This window comes from Bradysia coprophila, chromosome IV (assembly GCF_014529535.1).
Source record: "Bradysia coprophila strain Holo2 chromosome IV, BU_Bcop_v1, whole genome shotgun sequence".
NCBI classification, from domain to species: domain Eukaryota; kingdom Metazoa; phylum Arthropoda; class Insecta; order Diptera; family Sciaridae; genus Bradysia; species Bradysia coprophila.
This window is the reverse complement of record NC_050738.1, coordinates 4,474,912-4,492,108: the sequence shown is the minus strand read 5'-3', so window position 1 is coordinate 4,492,108 and position 17,197 is coordinate 4,474,912. Positions and strand designations below refer to the sequence as shown.

General features: G+C 36.8%; 3 protein-coding genes and 1 long non-coding RNA gene across 6 annotated transcripts; 3 read left to right on the top strand and 1 right to left on the bottom strand.

Annotated features, from left to right (window-relative positions):
• Positions 1–372: 372 nt before the first annotated feature.
• LOC119085897 (sodium/hydrogen exchanger 8) lies at positions 373–2,971 on the top strand. Its single transcript, XM_037196436.1, has 3 exons — positions 373–881; positions 956–1,997; positions 2,067–2,971. The coding sequence occupies exons 1-3, from the start codon at positions 590–592 to the stop codon at positions 2,632–2,634; spliced, it is 1,902 nt and encodes a 633-aa protein (XP_037052331.1). The 5' UTR covers positions 373–589; the 3' UTR covers positions 2,635–2,971.
• Positions 2,972–4,606: 1,635 nt separating this feature from the next.
• Positions 4,607–7,179, bottom strand: LOC119085899 (cysteine-rich with EGF-like domain protein 2). 3 transcript variants are annotated; one of them, XM_037196442.1, is made up of 7 exons: positions 7,021–7,179; positions 6,729–6,906; positions 6,453–6,672; positions 6,260–6,383; positions 5,885–6,189; positions 5,723–5,818; positions 4,607–5,383 (listed from the first exon to the last, which is right to left on the bottom strand). In XM_037196442.1, the coding sequence occupies exons 2-7, from the start codon at positions 6,885–6,887 to the stop codon at positions 5,142–5,144; spliced, it is 1,146 nt and encodes a 381-aa protein (XP_037052337.1). In that variant the 5' UTR covers positions 6,888–6,906; positions 7,021–7,179; the 3' UTR covers positions 4,607–5,141. The 3 variants fall into 3 exon arrangements, with proteins under 3 accessions (XP_037052337.1, XP_037052338.1, XP_037052339.1); XM_037196443.1 differs by having other exon boundaries at positions 7,078–7,172; XM_037196444.1 differs by having other exon boundaries at positions 4,782–4,862; positions 7,021–7,178.
• Positions 7,180–8,113: 934 nt separating this feature from the next.
• Positions 8,114–16,629, top strand: LOC119085903. The gene is made up of 3 exons (XR_005089363.1): positions 8,114–8,126; positions 15,400–15,405; positions 16,597–16,629. It is a non-coding gene; the product is annotated as an uncharacterized LOC119085903 (long non-coding RNA).
• Positions 12,664–14,316, top strand: LOC119085902. Its single transcript, XM_037196446.1, has 3 exons — positions 12,664–12,813; positions 13,755–13,909; positions 13,985–14,316. The coding sequence occupies exons 2-3, from the start codon at positions 13,769–13,771 to the stop codon at positions 14,126–14,128; spliced, it is 285 nt and encodes a 94-aa protein (XP_037052341.1). The 5' UTR covers positions 12,664–12,813; positions 13,755–13,768; the 3' UTR covers positions 14,129–14,316.
• Positions 16,630–17,197: the final 568 nt, after the last annotated feature.

Here is a 17,197-nt window from a genome sequence, read left to right as displayed (position 1 = left end):
TCGCGAAGTTGCCTTAAATCTACCGTCCACGACAGATGCGTATACAATTTTTTCATGCTTAAGGGCCGAAAATGAGGGCAATTTTGGATTTTTTCTCGGGTTTCTGGCCCTTTTCATGAAAAATTATATGTGTTCCCGTTTGGCACGGTAGATTTCGATTGTACAATTCGAGAAATTGCCCAAAAAAAACAATCGTCCAAAACCGGTACACAAATAACTATCCATGCTGAGGTCCTAATTAACGTGAAAAATTCTAAAATGTTTGCATAAGACAAGACATGAAAAGCTATTTTTGTAACCATTTCCGCTTATTTATATATTTTTGAATCGACGGAAATATTCAAACCAAAAAGTCTGCGGTTTTTTGTGACATATCAACGCAGAATCAGCTGATGTTGTCATGTGTCAAACTTACAGAGAAGAAAACTGACAAATCACAACAACGCATATTTGCTCCGCGTAATTAAAACATTTATCACCCGCAATAATAATGATAAGCGGTCTATAAGTCATGGCAAATAGCTTACGTTGAAAGTAATCAAAGTGTTACGGACCTAGAACAAAAAGAAATCGTGTAAAACTACCAAAAATGAACTCACTCAAGGTCACAATTCTAGTTTTACTTTGCATTTTTTATGGTGCATATGGTGAGTCAAGTTCGGCTGCACCCAACGATCTGAGCCCCAAATCATCATCTGAACCAGATGTGAATATTACGACAATACCACAGCTGCAAGAGGAGCCGTCAGAAATAGTAAAAGTTGTGTCGAAAAATGAGACTACATCAACCACCAATGCACCGCTACCGAATTCAAATGCCGTCCAACAAGAACATAACAATTCCATGGCAATATTCTTTGTGCTGTGTGTGATTGCTCTAGGTAAGACACCTCTTTCCGCTCATTTTATGTGTCCAATACTAAGCGCACCATTCAATGTTCAATGTCTTTCGCAGGCATTCTACTCATTCATTTGATGTTGCAAACTGGTTTCCAATACCTGCCGGAATCCATTGTCGTTGTGTTCCTGGGAGCTTTGATTGGCCTGTTGATCAATTTGTTGTCGGACCAAAATATTGCCAATTGGAAAAGAGAAGAAGTGTTTTCGCCGACAGCGTTCTTCTTGGTACTCCTACCGCCCATCATATTCGAATCGGGCTACAATTTGCACAAGGGCAACTTTTTCCAAAACATCGGATCGATTTTGGTGTTTGCGATCATTGGAACGACCATTTCTGCCTTGGTCATTGGCAGTGGCATTTACATTCTTGGGCTGGCGGACGTTGCATACAAATTGAATTTTGTTGAATCGTTTGCGTTCGGCAGTTTAATTAGTGCTGTCGATCCAGTGGCAACTGTTGCCATCTTTCATGCATTGGACGTAGATCCGATTTTGAACATGTTGGTTTTTGGCGAAAGTATTTTGAACGACGCAGTATCCATTGTACTTACAACAACCATGACCAGCACACCGTCTCTGAAACATGCTGGCACAGGCGAGGCAATTATATCCGCCTTGAGTACGTTTTTCACAATGTTTTTCGCCTCGGCCGGCATCGGTGTAGTATTTGCCCTGATCAGTGCATTGCTGTTGAAACACATCGATTTACGGAAGCATCCGTCGTTGGAATTCGGCATTATGTTGGTGTTCACCTACGCTCCGTACGTGTTGGCCGAAGGGATTCGATTGTCCGGAATTATGGCGATATTATTTTGTGGAATCGTCATGTCGCACTACACCCATTTCAATCTATCGACAGTCACACAAATAACGATGCAACAAACGATGCGAACGTTTGCGTTCATCTGCGAGACCTGCGTATTTGCCTACCTTGGTCTGGCCATATTTTCGTTTAATCATCGCTGCGAAATTGCTTTGGTCATTTGGTCGTTGATTCTATGCCTGATTGGACGTGCGTGCAATATTTTCCCATTGGCGTATATGGTCAATAAGTTCCGGGAACACAAAATCACCAACAAGATGCAGTTCATCATGTGGTACGTATTTAATATAACAAACTGCTGAGCCGAGGAACAATTTTTCATAAATTTCGAAAACTTGTTTAGGTTCTCTGGACTGCGTGGCGCCATTTCGTATGCACTGTCATTGCATTTGGAGTTATCAAGCGAGGAAAGTCGGCGAGTCATGATCACAACCACACTGATCATCGTATTGTTCACGACATTGGTCCTCGGCGGCAGTACCATGCCTCTGCTCAAGTATTTGTCCCCCAGCAAGAAAGTGAAGAAACCGCACAAGAAAGTGCGTGGCCGTCGACGTGAAAATTCCGTTTCGCTCAGTAAGACCCGTGAGTGGGGACATGCCATTGATTCCGAACATTTGTCGGAGCTAACCGAAGAAGATGAAGTCAGTTTTGCTCAATCAAAGCTTGGTGGCTTTGCCCGCTTAGATAGGAAATATTTTACGCCATTTTTCACCAGACGATTTACGACACAAGAATTGCATGACTGTAAGAGTCAAATGACTGATTTAACGAACAAATGGTACCAGGCCATACGAATATCGCCGGAGGAACATACCGACGATGAGGATGATAGGCCGGCGTCTGAAGCATCCGCATCGACATCAGTGTCGAGGTCGTCTAGTCAGAAGAACTTGTGTGCCAATACTTAACTTGTATTTTGCGTATTATTATTGGGATAGGGGGACGATGTGACGTTGATGAGTGAATGTGAAAGTTCGATTTACTGGGTGGCCATTATCGCTGTTTTTGGTTGATTGGTGGTTTTTAAGTTGATTCTTACGCACAGTTTTGGTACAATTTTGTTGTATTTTTTGTTAAACTTTGTTGGCAGCATGAAGGTGCTGTGGTAATTTATGGTATTCGCAGAAGTTCCTTTCAGTTTGTGTTATAGTTTTAGGTAAATTGGATACAAAAACCACAGAGAAAATGTTTATTTTGTTAAATTATTTTTGTGCAAAGCATCAATAAATTCGTAAGTGATACGCACGGTCTGTATTTTTTGTGCATGAACCATTTCAATTTCCTTGAGAATCATTATCAACACCAAAGAGGTATAGATGAAATGCAGTGTAGTGTACTGCCAATCCATCAGTATTAGTACATTCATTTACCAAATTTTCTGAAATTTACGGTGTGAAAGATTCTTTTGAAAAACAGCCGACCGAAATCGGACGCATTTGCCAGTGGAATTTTTTTTCTTGTCTCAGAAAGATATTCGACCCTAGAAGCTAAAACCACTTTCAAAAAAAAATCTTCGAAGCTTGTGTGCATTAGAAAGGTAATTCTATGTTGTTTCAGGGAAAGTATTATGGGGGTTTGGAAGCATCTTCGATGAAAGATAAGCACTTCAACACTTCAACTTCTCATATTTCATCGTAGATCCTTCCGATCCCCCATAAGACCATAATTTCCCTGAAACAACATAAAATTACCTTTCTAATGACACCCCACACGACCATGTAAGTTTCGTGGACTTCGAGAAATTCCCATAAGAAGAGGTAATGTTTTCGGTTTTTGATCACCTCACACTAGCCACACAAGCTACTCTGTGAGTAGTAAAATGTTTAACGATTACAGTCCAATTGTTGTTAATTCATTCCACATGCGATATCCACATAAATCCACGTAAATTTCGTGACGTTGCACATGGAATAAGCAAAGAGACCGCCTGTATCGATATTGAATTTATCGAAACATAAATTCGGTAAATTTCAGTCAATTCGGTAAATGAATGTGCCAGTCAAAGGCTCTGATTTCAACTATTCTCCTACCGAAAAAACCGAAAAAACTTTGAACTTTCGATTAATTACTTGTGGCGGACACTGATAATCAAATAATTTCGATGCAAAATCTTATAAGATTGAAAGTTACGGTTAGAATTAGACGTCTGGCGACTGTAGCAGCTTGAAGAGGTCAATTAGAAATGGGATTGATAAATTGACGTTGATATAACCGGTCGATTTTTGAAAATTTGACTTGAAATTGATAGAAATTCATTTAAATGCGGTTGATCCAAGGTACGATTCCATTTTTTTTTAGTCCTTAGTCACGTCCTTCAATGTGTGCCTCGGTCTCATCGTCATTTATAGCACTGTCCATTGTATACCACATATTTGAGTGAAGTCAAAGTCAGCTTCTGTGCTTGATAGTTCTAATGATAAAAGTGGAAAACATTTTTGACCTTAAAAAACTCGAAAATTAAATGACTCGTGTCCTAGCCCAAGGACTCATAAGTGACTCCGCTGATGACAACTCTGTTGACCAGATGTGTGTCACTCGTGACCAAAGGAAGCGGAACGTCGTTTTTCCAATGTGTCCTTCTTTCCTCGTTTGCGTCTCCATTGCTCAGTATGTGATGAATATAAGATTACAATTCCTCGTGTGTCTTCGGCTTAGCTATACAGTGCATAATCAACTTAATCCCCGAAGTGTCACGACCAAAGTTACAATTTCATCAGAGAATTATGAAAAACATCAAAATTTTGAATGGAAAAGTTCTTCTTTATTGATTTGATTCATTGGTCAACGGCGCACAATTTACAAAAAATGTTTTCACATTTCCCATCTCAAATGTCTTGACATAACCAACCATTAAAAAACGAAGGAAAAACCGTTAAATTCGATGGCAGTACCAATTGATCGATTTTTATTTGATTATCCTATAACTCACTCAACTTCTTATCGATTACAAAACTACCGGACCGGACGCAAGGTAACGGGAGAATCTATAATTACAATATTGTATTGACTATAAGGAAGGTGTACAATTTAAACAACTGAAAATATCACGTTTTTGAAACTTAAAAAATAAAATTTGGCTAAAGTTCGTCGCTTAAATGGTCCAACGGTTCTACGGGTTCGGACAGTCGAGCAACATCTGGAATTGTAGATAAATTATAAATGATTCCGTCGTAAAATCTGTAGCATTTTAGTTGCTGGATGTATTCAATTTTGCCGTTTTATATTGATGAAAATTCGAATCGGTTAAATATGAGTTCCTAATATGGTCGCACGGGCGCGCACACTCATGTAGTATGTAAACTATAAATTAACGAAATGAAAAAACAGTACAAAATCACAATTTCTAAAAACCCTGTCGCAGACGAAACGAAACCATTCGATTTCGTCGTAAAATTGATCGGTTCAAACGGGAAATTTAGCCTATCTCAGCCCCTTTGAACAGATCTTCGATCGGTCGCGGTCCATTGTTGGCCGTTGGCGACGGATTCATGTGCAACCAGTATTCAGACACCGATATATACAGTGCAACAGCTAAGCCAACTGCTGAAGCGGCCCATGTAGAACTTTGAAAAATGACACATGTAGCAATGCACAGTCCCAAATAAGTGAGATATCGTGTGAATGTTACGTAGTTCTCACGGCGTTCGTTTGTCATGTCTGTTGATATAAAAATGCGGAATGTGGGAGATCTTTCATGAAAGTGTATGACTATGACATTCAGTATACAACGGACCGGGATCAACATAAATCACTAAGCTGCTTGTAATAAATTAAAGCGGAAAACAAAAGAAGATAGGGAAGATATATCAGGCTGACGTTGCGGCATGCAAACAAACAAAAAACTCAAATGTTCTAACGTTTCTCCTACAGTCACTCTGTTCTCAAGCAACATAAGACTAATTGCACGATTAGTCGACGAAAGGAACATGCAAAATGGAGTTTTTGATAAAGCAATAGATTTACTAACGACGACAAATCGATTGCAAATCTACTCACCTTTACACATTCCATCGCGCAGCTCATATCCATCGGCACATTTATCACACAGGTCAGGACCATCGCCACTGCAACCGAGGCACGATTTATCACATTCTAGAAAAGAAAAAAAATATTTCCAATTATTCGTGCGATTCCGCGGTCAACGCGATTCTCTCATACCCAAGCAACTGTACGATCCCTCACTGTTCACACAAAATTGATTTGTTGTACAGGTGTTCTCAATCGTGGCGCACTCATCAATGTCAACACATCCGCCCAATTCCGGTTGCATTGACCAACCGTGTTTGCAAACGCGACAGCCCTTCGGACCGGCCGTATTACATCCGCCAATGTCGCAAGCATGGTGACAGCGTGAACAAAGCAGTTTGGTGTCATCACGGAATGATTCATAGTATTCTGTCTCGCATTCATTGCACGATTCACCCTTGTATCCCTTGTCACACGAACACTTTCCGTTTCCTTTTCTGTAAGCGTTCAAAGAGTAAGTAACTACTTGGCATGAAAATATCACGGAGTCCGAAATGCGACGTTTACCTTGTACCATTTCCTTTACATTTGCCATTGCCGTTACAGTCCGAGCAATCATCACAATTCGGACCGTATTTGTTCGGTGGACAGCAGACTTGTAATCGATCGATACACAGCCATGAGAAAATATCTAAATGTCGACGGTAAAGATGGTTCACTTTCCCGAGCTATGGAAATCAAAATTCACTCGAATAATTACCGGCCGTATCGCCTTGTTCCTTAAACCACCATTCCTCCAACAAATGTTCATTTGTCTCGGCTAACGCATGGCATTGATCCTGGCCGACGATAATGTCATTACACAAGCCTTCCTGTATATCGACTAGCCTAACCTCACTGCGCTTGTAGCTGCCGAGTCTTTGTTCTTCCCAAGCAGCGTCGCCCCCTTCATGTTTTCCTCGTTCAGTCTTTTCCATTCCCTAATTGAACGCAATTGACTAGAAAATAGATCCACGACTACGAATGGAGTTGTTACCTTTTTGAATGATTCCACTAATTTTGTGCATGACTGGCATGGTGGAAGCTTGGTAGACTTTTTTTCATTTGCTGTTGGAAGACCCATCGGAGGTCGGTCGGCTGTGCACACAGTTAGAAAACTTACCAACAGAATTAAGATGCAATGTGATGGAGACATAATTGACAGGATTGTTCCTCTATTAACGTCGACGGAAACGTTAATTAAGACAGAAAATTAGTGTCAATGACAAAATAATCTCAGAATTATGTGAGTTTTTGAATTAGTGAAGTGGTAAAAAGGCCCAACTCACTTGCTGACAAAACAAATTGACCGGAAAACAGACGCAAAATGCTGTTTATCACTTAACTAATTCCGTAATTCTGGGTAAAACTCTGCCTTCGGTTCCAGCAAGACCGCCTATTGATGATATCTTTTTATTTTGACATGTACACAACATTGCAATGTGTCAAATTGACGTGGACCAATCGGTAGGAATGCGTTTTAATACGGCACCAAACGCTTCGGTAAATTTCGATAAATTTCCTTGAGATGGAGCTTCAAAGAGTTTGCAGTTTTGCTGAATTATTTAAAAAAGGCAGATTGTGGCAGATCTCAACATGCATTCACAACCTTGAAAGAAGATCCACTCATCTGCTAGCGACAACGATGAGAAAAATAAGACGATTATGTAGCTTGTGTTTTCTTTTGAATCGAAATATATGTTAAGACTTTTTAAAATAAGAAAATATTTAAACAACAGAAGTAGGAGATTTTGTGATATTACGCCGCTGAAAGCTTACAATATCATAGTACACAGACTGATCTAAATCTAAAACAGTTAATCTACCTCATCAGTACAATATTTGGGTACTACCGGTTACATTGTACTAGGCTTTTTTGAGGTCTTTGCTATCCAAAGACATGATTTTGAAATTTTCAAATTTTCTAAAAGTCGCCTCGAGCCGGAGAGGTCGTAAAAAAAAAACTTCTTCTACGAAATGATCACCTTGAAATTCCCTATCGATAGCAGGGGCTTTCTCAATAGAACAAACTGACAAATTAAAATGAAAAATCATATATTTGAATGTGTGTGTGTGACAACTCCGTGTACAGACAGTACTCGGGACTCTTAATGTCAAAAGTAAAGAGACTCTTAATGTCAAAAGTAAAGGGACTCATAATGTCAAAAGCAAAGCAAAGTTGACGTTTTCGTGTTAGTGGTGTGTGTGATCAATACCCTCTCTAGCAAACAAACTACTTTTACTAAGGTGGTGAAAGAATCAAGTAGCCTCTGGAATTTACATGTAGATTACAGTGTAGTCAGTCAACATGTAGAATAGTGTTTGTAGAATATAAAGAAATAAGGTGTGAATTTGACACAAAGAGCTAAGAGTTTGGTTGCTAGATAGAGTATTGGTGTGATATAATTTTTCAATGAATTTCGGTCATAATTACTCTAGGCAGTCTACCTCTATGATCGATAGCACCATAAACGTCCGGAAACAAAAATGGTGTGTTTGATTAAAAAAAAAAATCACCTCTACGTTTCGATTGTACAGCAAAGCTGTGATTATGGTGAGTGGTGTCTGTCTATGAAAATGATACAGGCTAGCATTGATACAGTTAGAAAAGAGATCGAGAGAACCAATACCCTCTCTAGCATTCTTTCTAATTATATGCATTAAGGTGGTAGAAATGGAACGTAGCCTTTGCATTTTACATGTAAAATTAGAAATCAGTCAACAGTGACAGCGTCAAAACGAAGTTTGTTTGCTAGAGAGAGTATTGATAGAACACGAAGGCCAGATTTACATATTTGTAATGGTAACGTTATCGTCCAGTGTACGAGAGATTTTACACAATTTTGAAATGTATTGTTAAGGATGAATTTCTAACAATGTCTAGGTCCTCGATCTCTTTGAAAATCATTGGAATAGAATTTTCTTTCATGATTTCTATTTACCTATTCTGTTAGTACAAAAAAGGGTCACGATTTTGTGAGTTCATTTTCTCTCTCAAAATCTTGCATTATTTTTTTACTAAGTTATTTATGCGTTGTAGGAGAGTTATGGTCATTCGGGCGATGCCCGATGGGTTTTCTACTTTTTGTATGATCCAATTGCCCTTTACATATTTTTCTCTTTCAACTCCCGGGAAGAACTTTTGGAGGGTATCCGGTTTGGTCCTGGGTTTTTGCCGCATGTGACGGCTGACAGAAGCTTTCAAAATTCACTTAAAAAGCTTAGTTTTCTGGTTCTTCACTATTTACTGCTGCCAGTTCTGATATTTTCTGTACTCTTTTCAGGGAGGTTTTCGCTTGGAATTAAAAAAAATGAAAAAAGCGAAAACAAACAACATCAGTGTCTTGATCAAAATATTCATAAAATTAATATATCGCAAACTAAGCTGCACGATATGTCTAAAGCTGTGATTAAGATAAACTTCTCTGCCGATGACGTTGTTAGAATATTATTTCGTTGTGATTAGGTTGTTCAAAGACATAACATAAATCGGAGTGAATAAACAATTTCGTTAGATTGAAACCTTACGAATGGAACGTGTAAGTATGAAAAGGATTAAAGCACTTAATTAAAATATGCATTCGTTCTCATCCAAGCAATGTCGTGCATTCGTATACAAAATATATAATTTAAAGCTCGCTACTTGTATACATAAGCTCGGCATAAGGTATTTGCCGAAGAAGACCGCGTAACTTTTCCATATCAATAAAAATAAAGCCAATCAAAACATCTCGAAATGATTAATTGGAACCGCAATTTTATGTCTAAATAATTTTCCAATAAATAAAAGGTGTCAACAAAGCATCGTCGTCAGCCTCTATACAAAATAAAACGATGAAATGGCTTATCTGCATATTATAAACTTTAAAATGTCTAACTATTAGCAATAAAAAATCTATTTGAATTTTGAATATTAAAGTCGTTGTTAAAAGAAAGCCTTTTAAAGTCAGGCTGCGTGCATAATTGTATATGATGAACTTTATGATTTATATTCGATATATTTAGGTATACAAAAGAACTTGTGTGTTGTATATATAAGTATATACATACGGTGTGTCGTGCATAATATTTAATTTGTGTGTCTCACAACGTATATCTATAATTTGTCAGTCATTTGGGCATAGATAATAAGACGTTCAGTTCAGCAATAAAAATGTGTTTAAGATAGGAGAGAGAGAAGAGAAGCAAACAAAAAAAAAACAACAAAGATTTACTATACCAACGCTGGATGAAAGTAATGTCGTGGTTCGTGGTCCACAGACAATAATAATGTTATTCAAAAAGCATTCAAGGTTTACAATTTTATTGAAAAGAAGTAAATGAATAAATAAATTAATTAATTAAGAAGACAATGTAACAAACTTTGATGCAACTAATGAACGAAGTTGTTATTAAGGTCGATATTTAATAATTAACTAAAAAAAACTGTCAACTCAATCAACTTTCACTTTTATTAGATAATATCCCATCAGCGTAACGGGTGTTTTTATTCGCAATATTACCTTTTTTTGTACAGACCACGAAATGATACACTATGAGGATCAGATAGAATATCGGAGCGATCAGATGATGAGACATTTAAAACTGGACTTTCTAAATCTGTGACACAGATTATCGATGTCACTTGTCTGTATCCTAGCTTTTCTAAAGCGCATTAGAAAGTGGTTGGTCGATTATTATTAGAAAAATTTGTATATTTGACCGCAAAAGGTGCCAAGGTTCCTACTAAGGTTCTGAAAGAACAGGTTCAGATATGAGTTTATTACGAAACATTTAAACTGGCCAGAGTCCAGAGAATTTTTGTGTGATAACTTTCTATAGAATACAACCACTGAAATCGTTGTCTTTTAATCTTTAAGTCTTAGCCTGTTGTTTGAGAATGAATGAACTATATTTATTTAGCATTGTCATTGTCAACACCTTGCTTTCTAAAATGTGAACGGATAATCTTATAGTAGGGATTATATTATATACAGTTTCTCGCTTTTCTTAATTTGTTTATGTTTCTGGGTTTTCTCTATTGAAGAAATCTCTTAATCGTCTTCTCAGAATGCGCCAACAATGGTCAGGCAGTTAAATTTAGAGAAAAAAACATGGCCAGAATTGGTGTCATCGTATCCAATGACATAAAAGTCAAGTCATTGAACTGGAATAAATCATTGAACTGGAGTTTTAAGAATTCTGAATTGGGTAGAACTCCCTTTTGTTAGGACATATTTGCTCTCAAAATTATGAGATATAAAGGAATGAAGGTATCAGGCTTTCCCACTTGAGAAGCTACAGCGGGAATAGAGTTGGGAGTGACACAAATATTGGTGTTTCAGTGGTTTTTGTAATAACTACATTCTTGAGGTTAAATCAGGAAGAATGACAAAAAACGTTTTCCTCCCACGTCTCTACCATCTATAGAATGGGAAGATTTTGACTTTTGAAGGGAACACAGAAACCCTTCTAGACTTTTGAGATCCTACCATTTCACCACAAAGCATAGTCTATCAGTCATAGAACTTCAGGATTTTAAGAGATTTCAGATTTTTTTGGGTTCCCGTCTGGATTTTTGGGATTTTAAAATATATTACAGATTCGGGAGCTTCCACATCAAGAAATCATCTTTAACTTTGTTATTAAACTTTCAAGATTCGAAGTAAGCAAAGTACCCCAAAAGTTGTACTGCTTAAAAACTTTTTTTTATCAACATCCAACCCCTAAACTTCTAAAACAACTGATATTAGTAAGAAAGAACCCTTGAAGGGTAATGGTGACGCAGGTCCTTCCGTCTTTACTTACAAATAACTGGTACCATTAGGAGTGATGCATTTTGTGTCTGAACTCAAAAAATTTACCTAATTTACGTTTAAAAATTTAAAAAATTGGAGTCTTTCCATGCTTAGCATTAAATTACAAAGTTCAAGTCAATGTTAAAAAACTGTTTTTTTTTTCGCTTAAAAGTGTTGTGTTAACTCGTGAAGCATTTTAACATAAAACATCCGTCAATATTGACTGTGCATAATCTTCTGCTTTTTTCATTATATTTCTTATTTCGCGCAGAAGTTGCATAAGATTTTTTTTTAGTAAAGTGAAGAAGAAAAAACAGCTGGTACGTTCAACTATTAGGCAATTATGCGATTATGAAGTGTCAAAGCTATGGAAAAATGGAGTCCAAGTTGTTCTACAGACCCACTTTTTCTTAATGAATTTGTTATCGACAACGACGACAAAGTGATGAATGACGTCTACAGGTAGCGTCTTCTTATATCGTTAAAACTAATGAAGTAAAAGGTTTTATTTCAATCTGTTGAAAATACATGGATCAAATGAAGTAACAGATTCGATAACAGTCCTAACGATTGGTAGGTCGTCTGTTACATTTCTTTAATAACTGAAGACACTGCGTTACTGATAGCCGAAACTTGTGCGTGTAGAAATATTTCTATCTTAAAGCCAGAGGTTTATACAAACAGAATAATGTAGGCACGTATGCCACCAATTTTACCTACAGTTTGGTGAGCCTAAAGCAAAAAAAAACGTAAATTTCTTTATTATAGAAACCTGTCCACTGTCTCTTACATCTACACCGTCTCCATACATCTGTACTTGATACCAGTTTGCATGGAGATATCAAAATTGATTGCCTGACATATTCTAAATTCTTTTGCCTACAACGATGATAATTGTCTCGTTCGCAGTATATGTACAAAAAAAAACTATTTTCCATTGAAACAGGCGATGTTCTATTTTTGTTACTGACGACGGTTAATTTAGATCCAATTACAGGTACTCTCTAACACACTCTATACTTACCATAAATTGTCTATAACACAATATCTCAAAGATGAGTTGAGTATATGCCATTTAACAAAGACGATAACTTTTTCCCACATATGGGAAGGGGTCACAGTCTTTTGTCGATAGTACACATTACACACATTTTCGAAGACATATGTACATCGCGAACTTTTATGTGGCGGGGAGTTTAACATATAAAAGAACGTGTTATAAGGCCGCCGCTTTGTAGGCAGAAATCTCTTCACATCAGTTGCTTTTTAGTGAATCTTTCTCGTTTGTTACAAGTAAATCGAAAGGTGAGTGTTTTTTTGTGGGTTAATGTGTAAATAGTGTATGGATATTCGCAATATTATTGACACGAAACGACATATTGCTTAATTTATTGCTACTGGAAGTGTTTCTTGTTCTTCACAAATTCGCGCCTCGACATTTTCGTTGGAACTCTTCTTCAATAAGATTACAAGTGCTGTATGGGTTAATATTGTTGAGCACCGTTTTCAATTAATTTAATGTCTTTTATGCCACATCATACGAATTTGCCTTCGAAATTTACCTAAGATTACCTAAGAGATTGCATAAACGGCTGATAAACACTCATCGGTTGACTTGAAACTGCATTGCACATCTGGTATATTTAAATCTTTTACACACTGCACAACCACCGTCGCTATAATCATCAAATCTGTCATGTCTTTTGTTAACGAATTGCCTAGTGTTTGATTTACAGAATCTTTTACTTCATTTGTTTGGGCATACTTTTACTGCATAAAAGAACACAGGCAAGAGTTCATCGCCTATTATTGTCGTCGTTGTCGACAACAGATGACTATTAAAAGGTCAAGCGTGTTATTTAAAGGAGTGCATATGAGTGAATTCTTGTAGAGCATATCATAAAGATGACATTTTTCCTCGTTGTATGTCGAGTGGGAGATAGCAGATAGCATTGCAAAGTCGTTTCCACCATCGTCGCTGCGACTCTCACTCATTCAATCTGAATGTTAGCCACATCTATATTTGCAATGGTTGCGTTCAGACTTGTCCAAGAAAATTATCATTTCTAATTACCTTTCCTCCTTTTTCAAGACAATTATAGAAAACAGACTGAGATCAAAGTTCACGCGTACATTTTTTTAATGAGACTATTTCTGCTGAAACGCTTCTCGGCACTAATCTTCTTGATCATTCTCCAATTAACTATTCTCGACCAATTTGTCACTTATCTTTTGATTTTATTTAGTTTAATTCTACATCATGAAGTACTTCATCTGTTTGTTGGTCGTTGTCGCTGCTGCCGTTGCTCATCCCCAACGCGAAGGAGCCCAATTTACAAATGAGGCTATTCAACAAGCACAGAACTCATACTTAATTCCACGGGACGCACAGATCCAGGGTGTAAGTTTGGCGTTTTTTATGATGCTCGCCAGAAAATTTATTTAATTTTTTTAAAACATTTTTCATTTAAAAAAGGTACAAGAAGGTATCGAACTAGCCGCATACGAATCAATTCCCGGAAATCAGCGAATTAATTTGTTCGAAATTTTGGGAGATCAAGTCCCATCGGAAGTAGTAAGCAATTTACAGGGAAAAATCGACGAAATTGGTCAAAATTAAGAAAATTGCACACGAATTTACTTGCCATCGAACGGATGGCATGACAAACAAAATATTAATGCAACAAATATCCTGCATTCTTCCAAAACTGTGCCAAGTTTTTATGTTGTTTTTTTCTTTTAGAATTTTTCCTGTCGTTTCTTTTGTAAATACTTTTTTATTGACTAAAATAAATCCAATAATTTGTTTTTGATTGTTTCATTTTCTGACCGAAAGTGCGTAGAGAATTCACAAATTAGCCCCAACCATCGAGTCGACCGAGTCCTAGAAAAACGGAATAAATTATTGATGCATCTGCTCGGCTATCTATAGAAATAATCGATGAAAACAGCCACAACATTCAACAGTGAAATAAAGTTAGCACATTAACGACGCGACGTAACAGTATACGTGTTGTTATATATATGCTATGCGGTGTGTACCTCTACCACAATACGCACACTGAAAAGTAGAAAGTGAGGACGAAACTTTCATACTCGTGACTGTTTTTTTGTTGTACATTCGCAATAATCCAAAGCGATAAATTCATCGATTTATTATCGCTTATGTTAATTGATTGTGTTCCCAATAAATAAAAATTGCTGTGTGTTATGTATGCTGTGATACATTGTGCATTTTAAATTGCTTGATGGCATTTTTTGTTTGTTTGTTTGTTGATAAGGTGTCATCCAAGTAAATAAATTAATGTCCAACTTTTTGTAGGAAATTTTTTGATTCGAGCACGTAAGTAATTTTACGAGATGTTACCTAACTTTTCTTTATTGAGTTATTATTGGACGTAATTAGTTCCATAAAATTATTCACTCGATTAATTAGGGTGGATCGATTGCGTATTATTTTAACCTGTAACAGACGACAAGCGTATGACCAATATTATTATCGGGTCTATTACTTCTATCGATCAAAGTATTTTTAATCGGTTGATTTCAAATCTTGTACTTCAATTTTTTTAAACATGCATTTTACCATATAAAGGACCATATTACCCCAGAGCTTGTCATTACTTTTGTCATTGTTATCGATAACAGATAAATAGCCGCATGTGACAGGTTAACGTAGGGTTTGCTTTGATGTGAGTCAAAAACCAGTTTAACCGATTGTTTGAGTTCATGCTTCAGGTTGGATAAAATCAACCTGAACCTGTCTTGAAAAAAAAGCAGGTCAACCTAAACATGGTTTCAGTTTGACATGAACTTCTACAACAACAAAAAAGCATAAAAAAGCAACAAATCAACCAGGTCAACCAGGTGATATCTGAACTGAACTGATAGCTTCAGGTTACTTTCAGACTATACCCAAAACATCAAATCAGGTATACCGGTGAAAATTAGGCCCGAACTGATGTCTATCAGGTTAACGCGTATTTATCTATACACTTATGGCTACTCAACTGATATATGTGTGGGAAGTGGAAAGTTTGTATTTGTAGCCCTCCCCGAAGGCTACATTTAAGTTTCATTTTATCGAACATGTTGCAGCGCCAGAGAAAATGTATGATAAAATCAAAATCTATATCCACCGGTCGGTCGCGACGCGCTTGTCTAATGAAATACCAGAAATAAGTTCCTCAACCTATTCTCTTTGAATGAACGTCTTTGTACGTTATGACATGTAATGTATGGCGTTAATCCGTTCTAGTCAGACACCCCTTGTCCAGTCCATCGAACATCCAACACAAACACCCACATGTCTTTTTAACAAAAGAAAAATTTGTACAAGAAAATGATTAATAATGACAATAGTCACTGTCTATGGTCTATGGTATGGAGAAGATTTGGCAGAAAAACCTGGCTCAGTGCTCAATAAACGTCACGAAATCAAAATAGTAAAAGAATACACTCGAAAATACATCATATCATTAAACTTATAATCGGATAATCATTTGTTATTGATAGGAACTACAGAATTACAATTGTCACATCTGCAATTAATGTGTTCCTATAAGATAACGTATGTTAAAACGAATGTAGTAAGAGATTTCAAATCAAACAGTAGCGACACGTCCAACAAAAGAAGTATCAGATTTAATCATTACCAGCGGTACGCTTGCTCTTTCATTGCTAGAAGACTATAGATCACTAAAATGACCGCTGGCGTGACGATCGACGGTTCGGTTTTGTGTGCAAACTAATGACAACCAACTTTGCTTCTAAGGGAATTCCCCGTATTTAGTTCATTTACATTCATTTCAAAGAATTGGACGCACTCACTTATGCATTACTATGTGAAATTGTAAAGTTGGTTTCAATTAGTTTGCACACTTTTCCCCACCATTCCTCACGTTTCCGTCATCAGTTTCACCAAACAAAGAGATCTATAATGCCTGATTACTTGTGTTTCTGTTTCTCATCAAGAAAGAGCCAATTTTAAATTTATGAATCGCTTTCTCATCAGAGAAAAGCTTTCGTTTTGTATGAAAAGATCAATACAGTCTGTGACTTGGAAATAAATCGCTCATTTCGATTCAGCTATCTTTCAGCTGTTCCACTCATGCAAACAAAAGTACTTGGTTATACGAGTGAAAAACCATTTTGTTTGTAAGAAGTTGATCAACTGAGAATAGCTGCAATGAAATGAGTCACTTATTTCAAAGTCGCCGACTGTGTAATAGTCTATTATGTTACTAGGACTAAAAAGGTGTCGTTTTGACCCAGGTGGTGTAAATGTCCGAAGATGGAGCGGAGCGCAGTAGTACAAAGATTGTCACAACGGAGACTGTTGGTTCTGTAAGCTCTAGACGTATTGTACCCATCCCTTCCAATTATATGACTCCCATTTCGGTCTAGTGTAGTTTAGTCAGTGTTAGGATACTGTTTCATCCGACGATCGGATTTTATTTTCTGTTTAAAATAAACGAAACATTTTCATAAATAATTTCTTTCATTAAAATCTTAGACGTACAGTTTCTTTTTACATTCGTGTGTCATTCACATATATTTATAACTAAATTAAAATCGAGCTAACTTCGAAATTTGTTTACTTAAAAAATTAGAATAAATATTTTCTTGCATAGGCGCACTATATAATTAATATAATTCGTCATTTATTTCGCTAATTTTATTTATTTTT

What these genes read in the sequence shown, in the direction of transcription:
- LOC119085897 (XM_037196436.1), top strand. Translation starts at nt 590, where the DNA reads ATGAACTCACTCAAGGTCACAATTCTAGTTTTACTTTGCATTTTTTAT. An exon ending in GCTGTGTGTGATTGCTCTAG is followed by an intron (nt 882 to 955) that starts GTAAGACACCTC and finishes TGTCTTTCGCAG; the next exon opens with GCATTCTACTCATTCATTTG. An exon ending in AAGATGCAGTTCATCATGTG is followed by an intron (nt 1,998 to 2,066) that starts GTACGTATTTAA and finishes AAACTTGTTTAG; the next exon opens with GTTCTCTGGACTGCGTGGCG.
- LOC119085899 (XM_037196442.1), bottom strand. Translation starts at nt 6,887, where the DNA reads ATGTCTCCATCACATTGCATCTTAATTCTGTTGGTAAGTTTTCTAACT. An exon ending in TAGTGGAATCATTCAAAAAG is followed by an intron (nt 6,673 to 6,728) that starts GTAACAACTCCA and finishes GCGTTCAATTAG; the next exon opens with GGAATGGAAAAGACTGAACG. An exon ending in TGTAAAGGAAATGGTACAAG is followed by an intron (nt 6,190 to 6,259) that starts GTAAACGTCGCA and finishes GAACGCTTACAG; the next exon opens with AAAAGGAAACGGAAAGTGTT.
- LOC119085902 (XM_037196446.1), top strand. Translation starts at nt 13,769, where the DNA reads ATGAAGTACTTCATCTGTTTGTTGGTCGTTGTCGCTGCTGCCGTTGCT. An exon ending in GGGACGCACAGATCCAGGGT is followed by an intron (nt 13,910 to 13,984) that starts GTAAGTTTGGCG and finishes CATTTAAAAAAG; the next exon opens with GTACAAGAAGGTATCGAACT.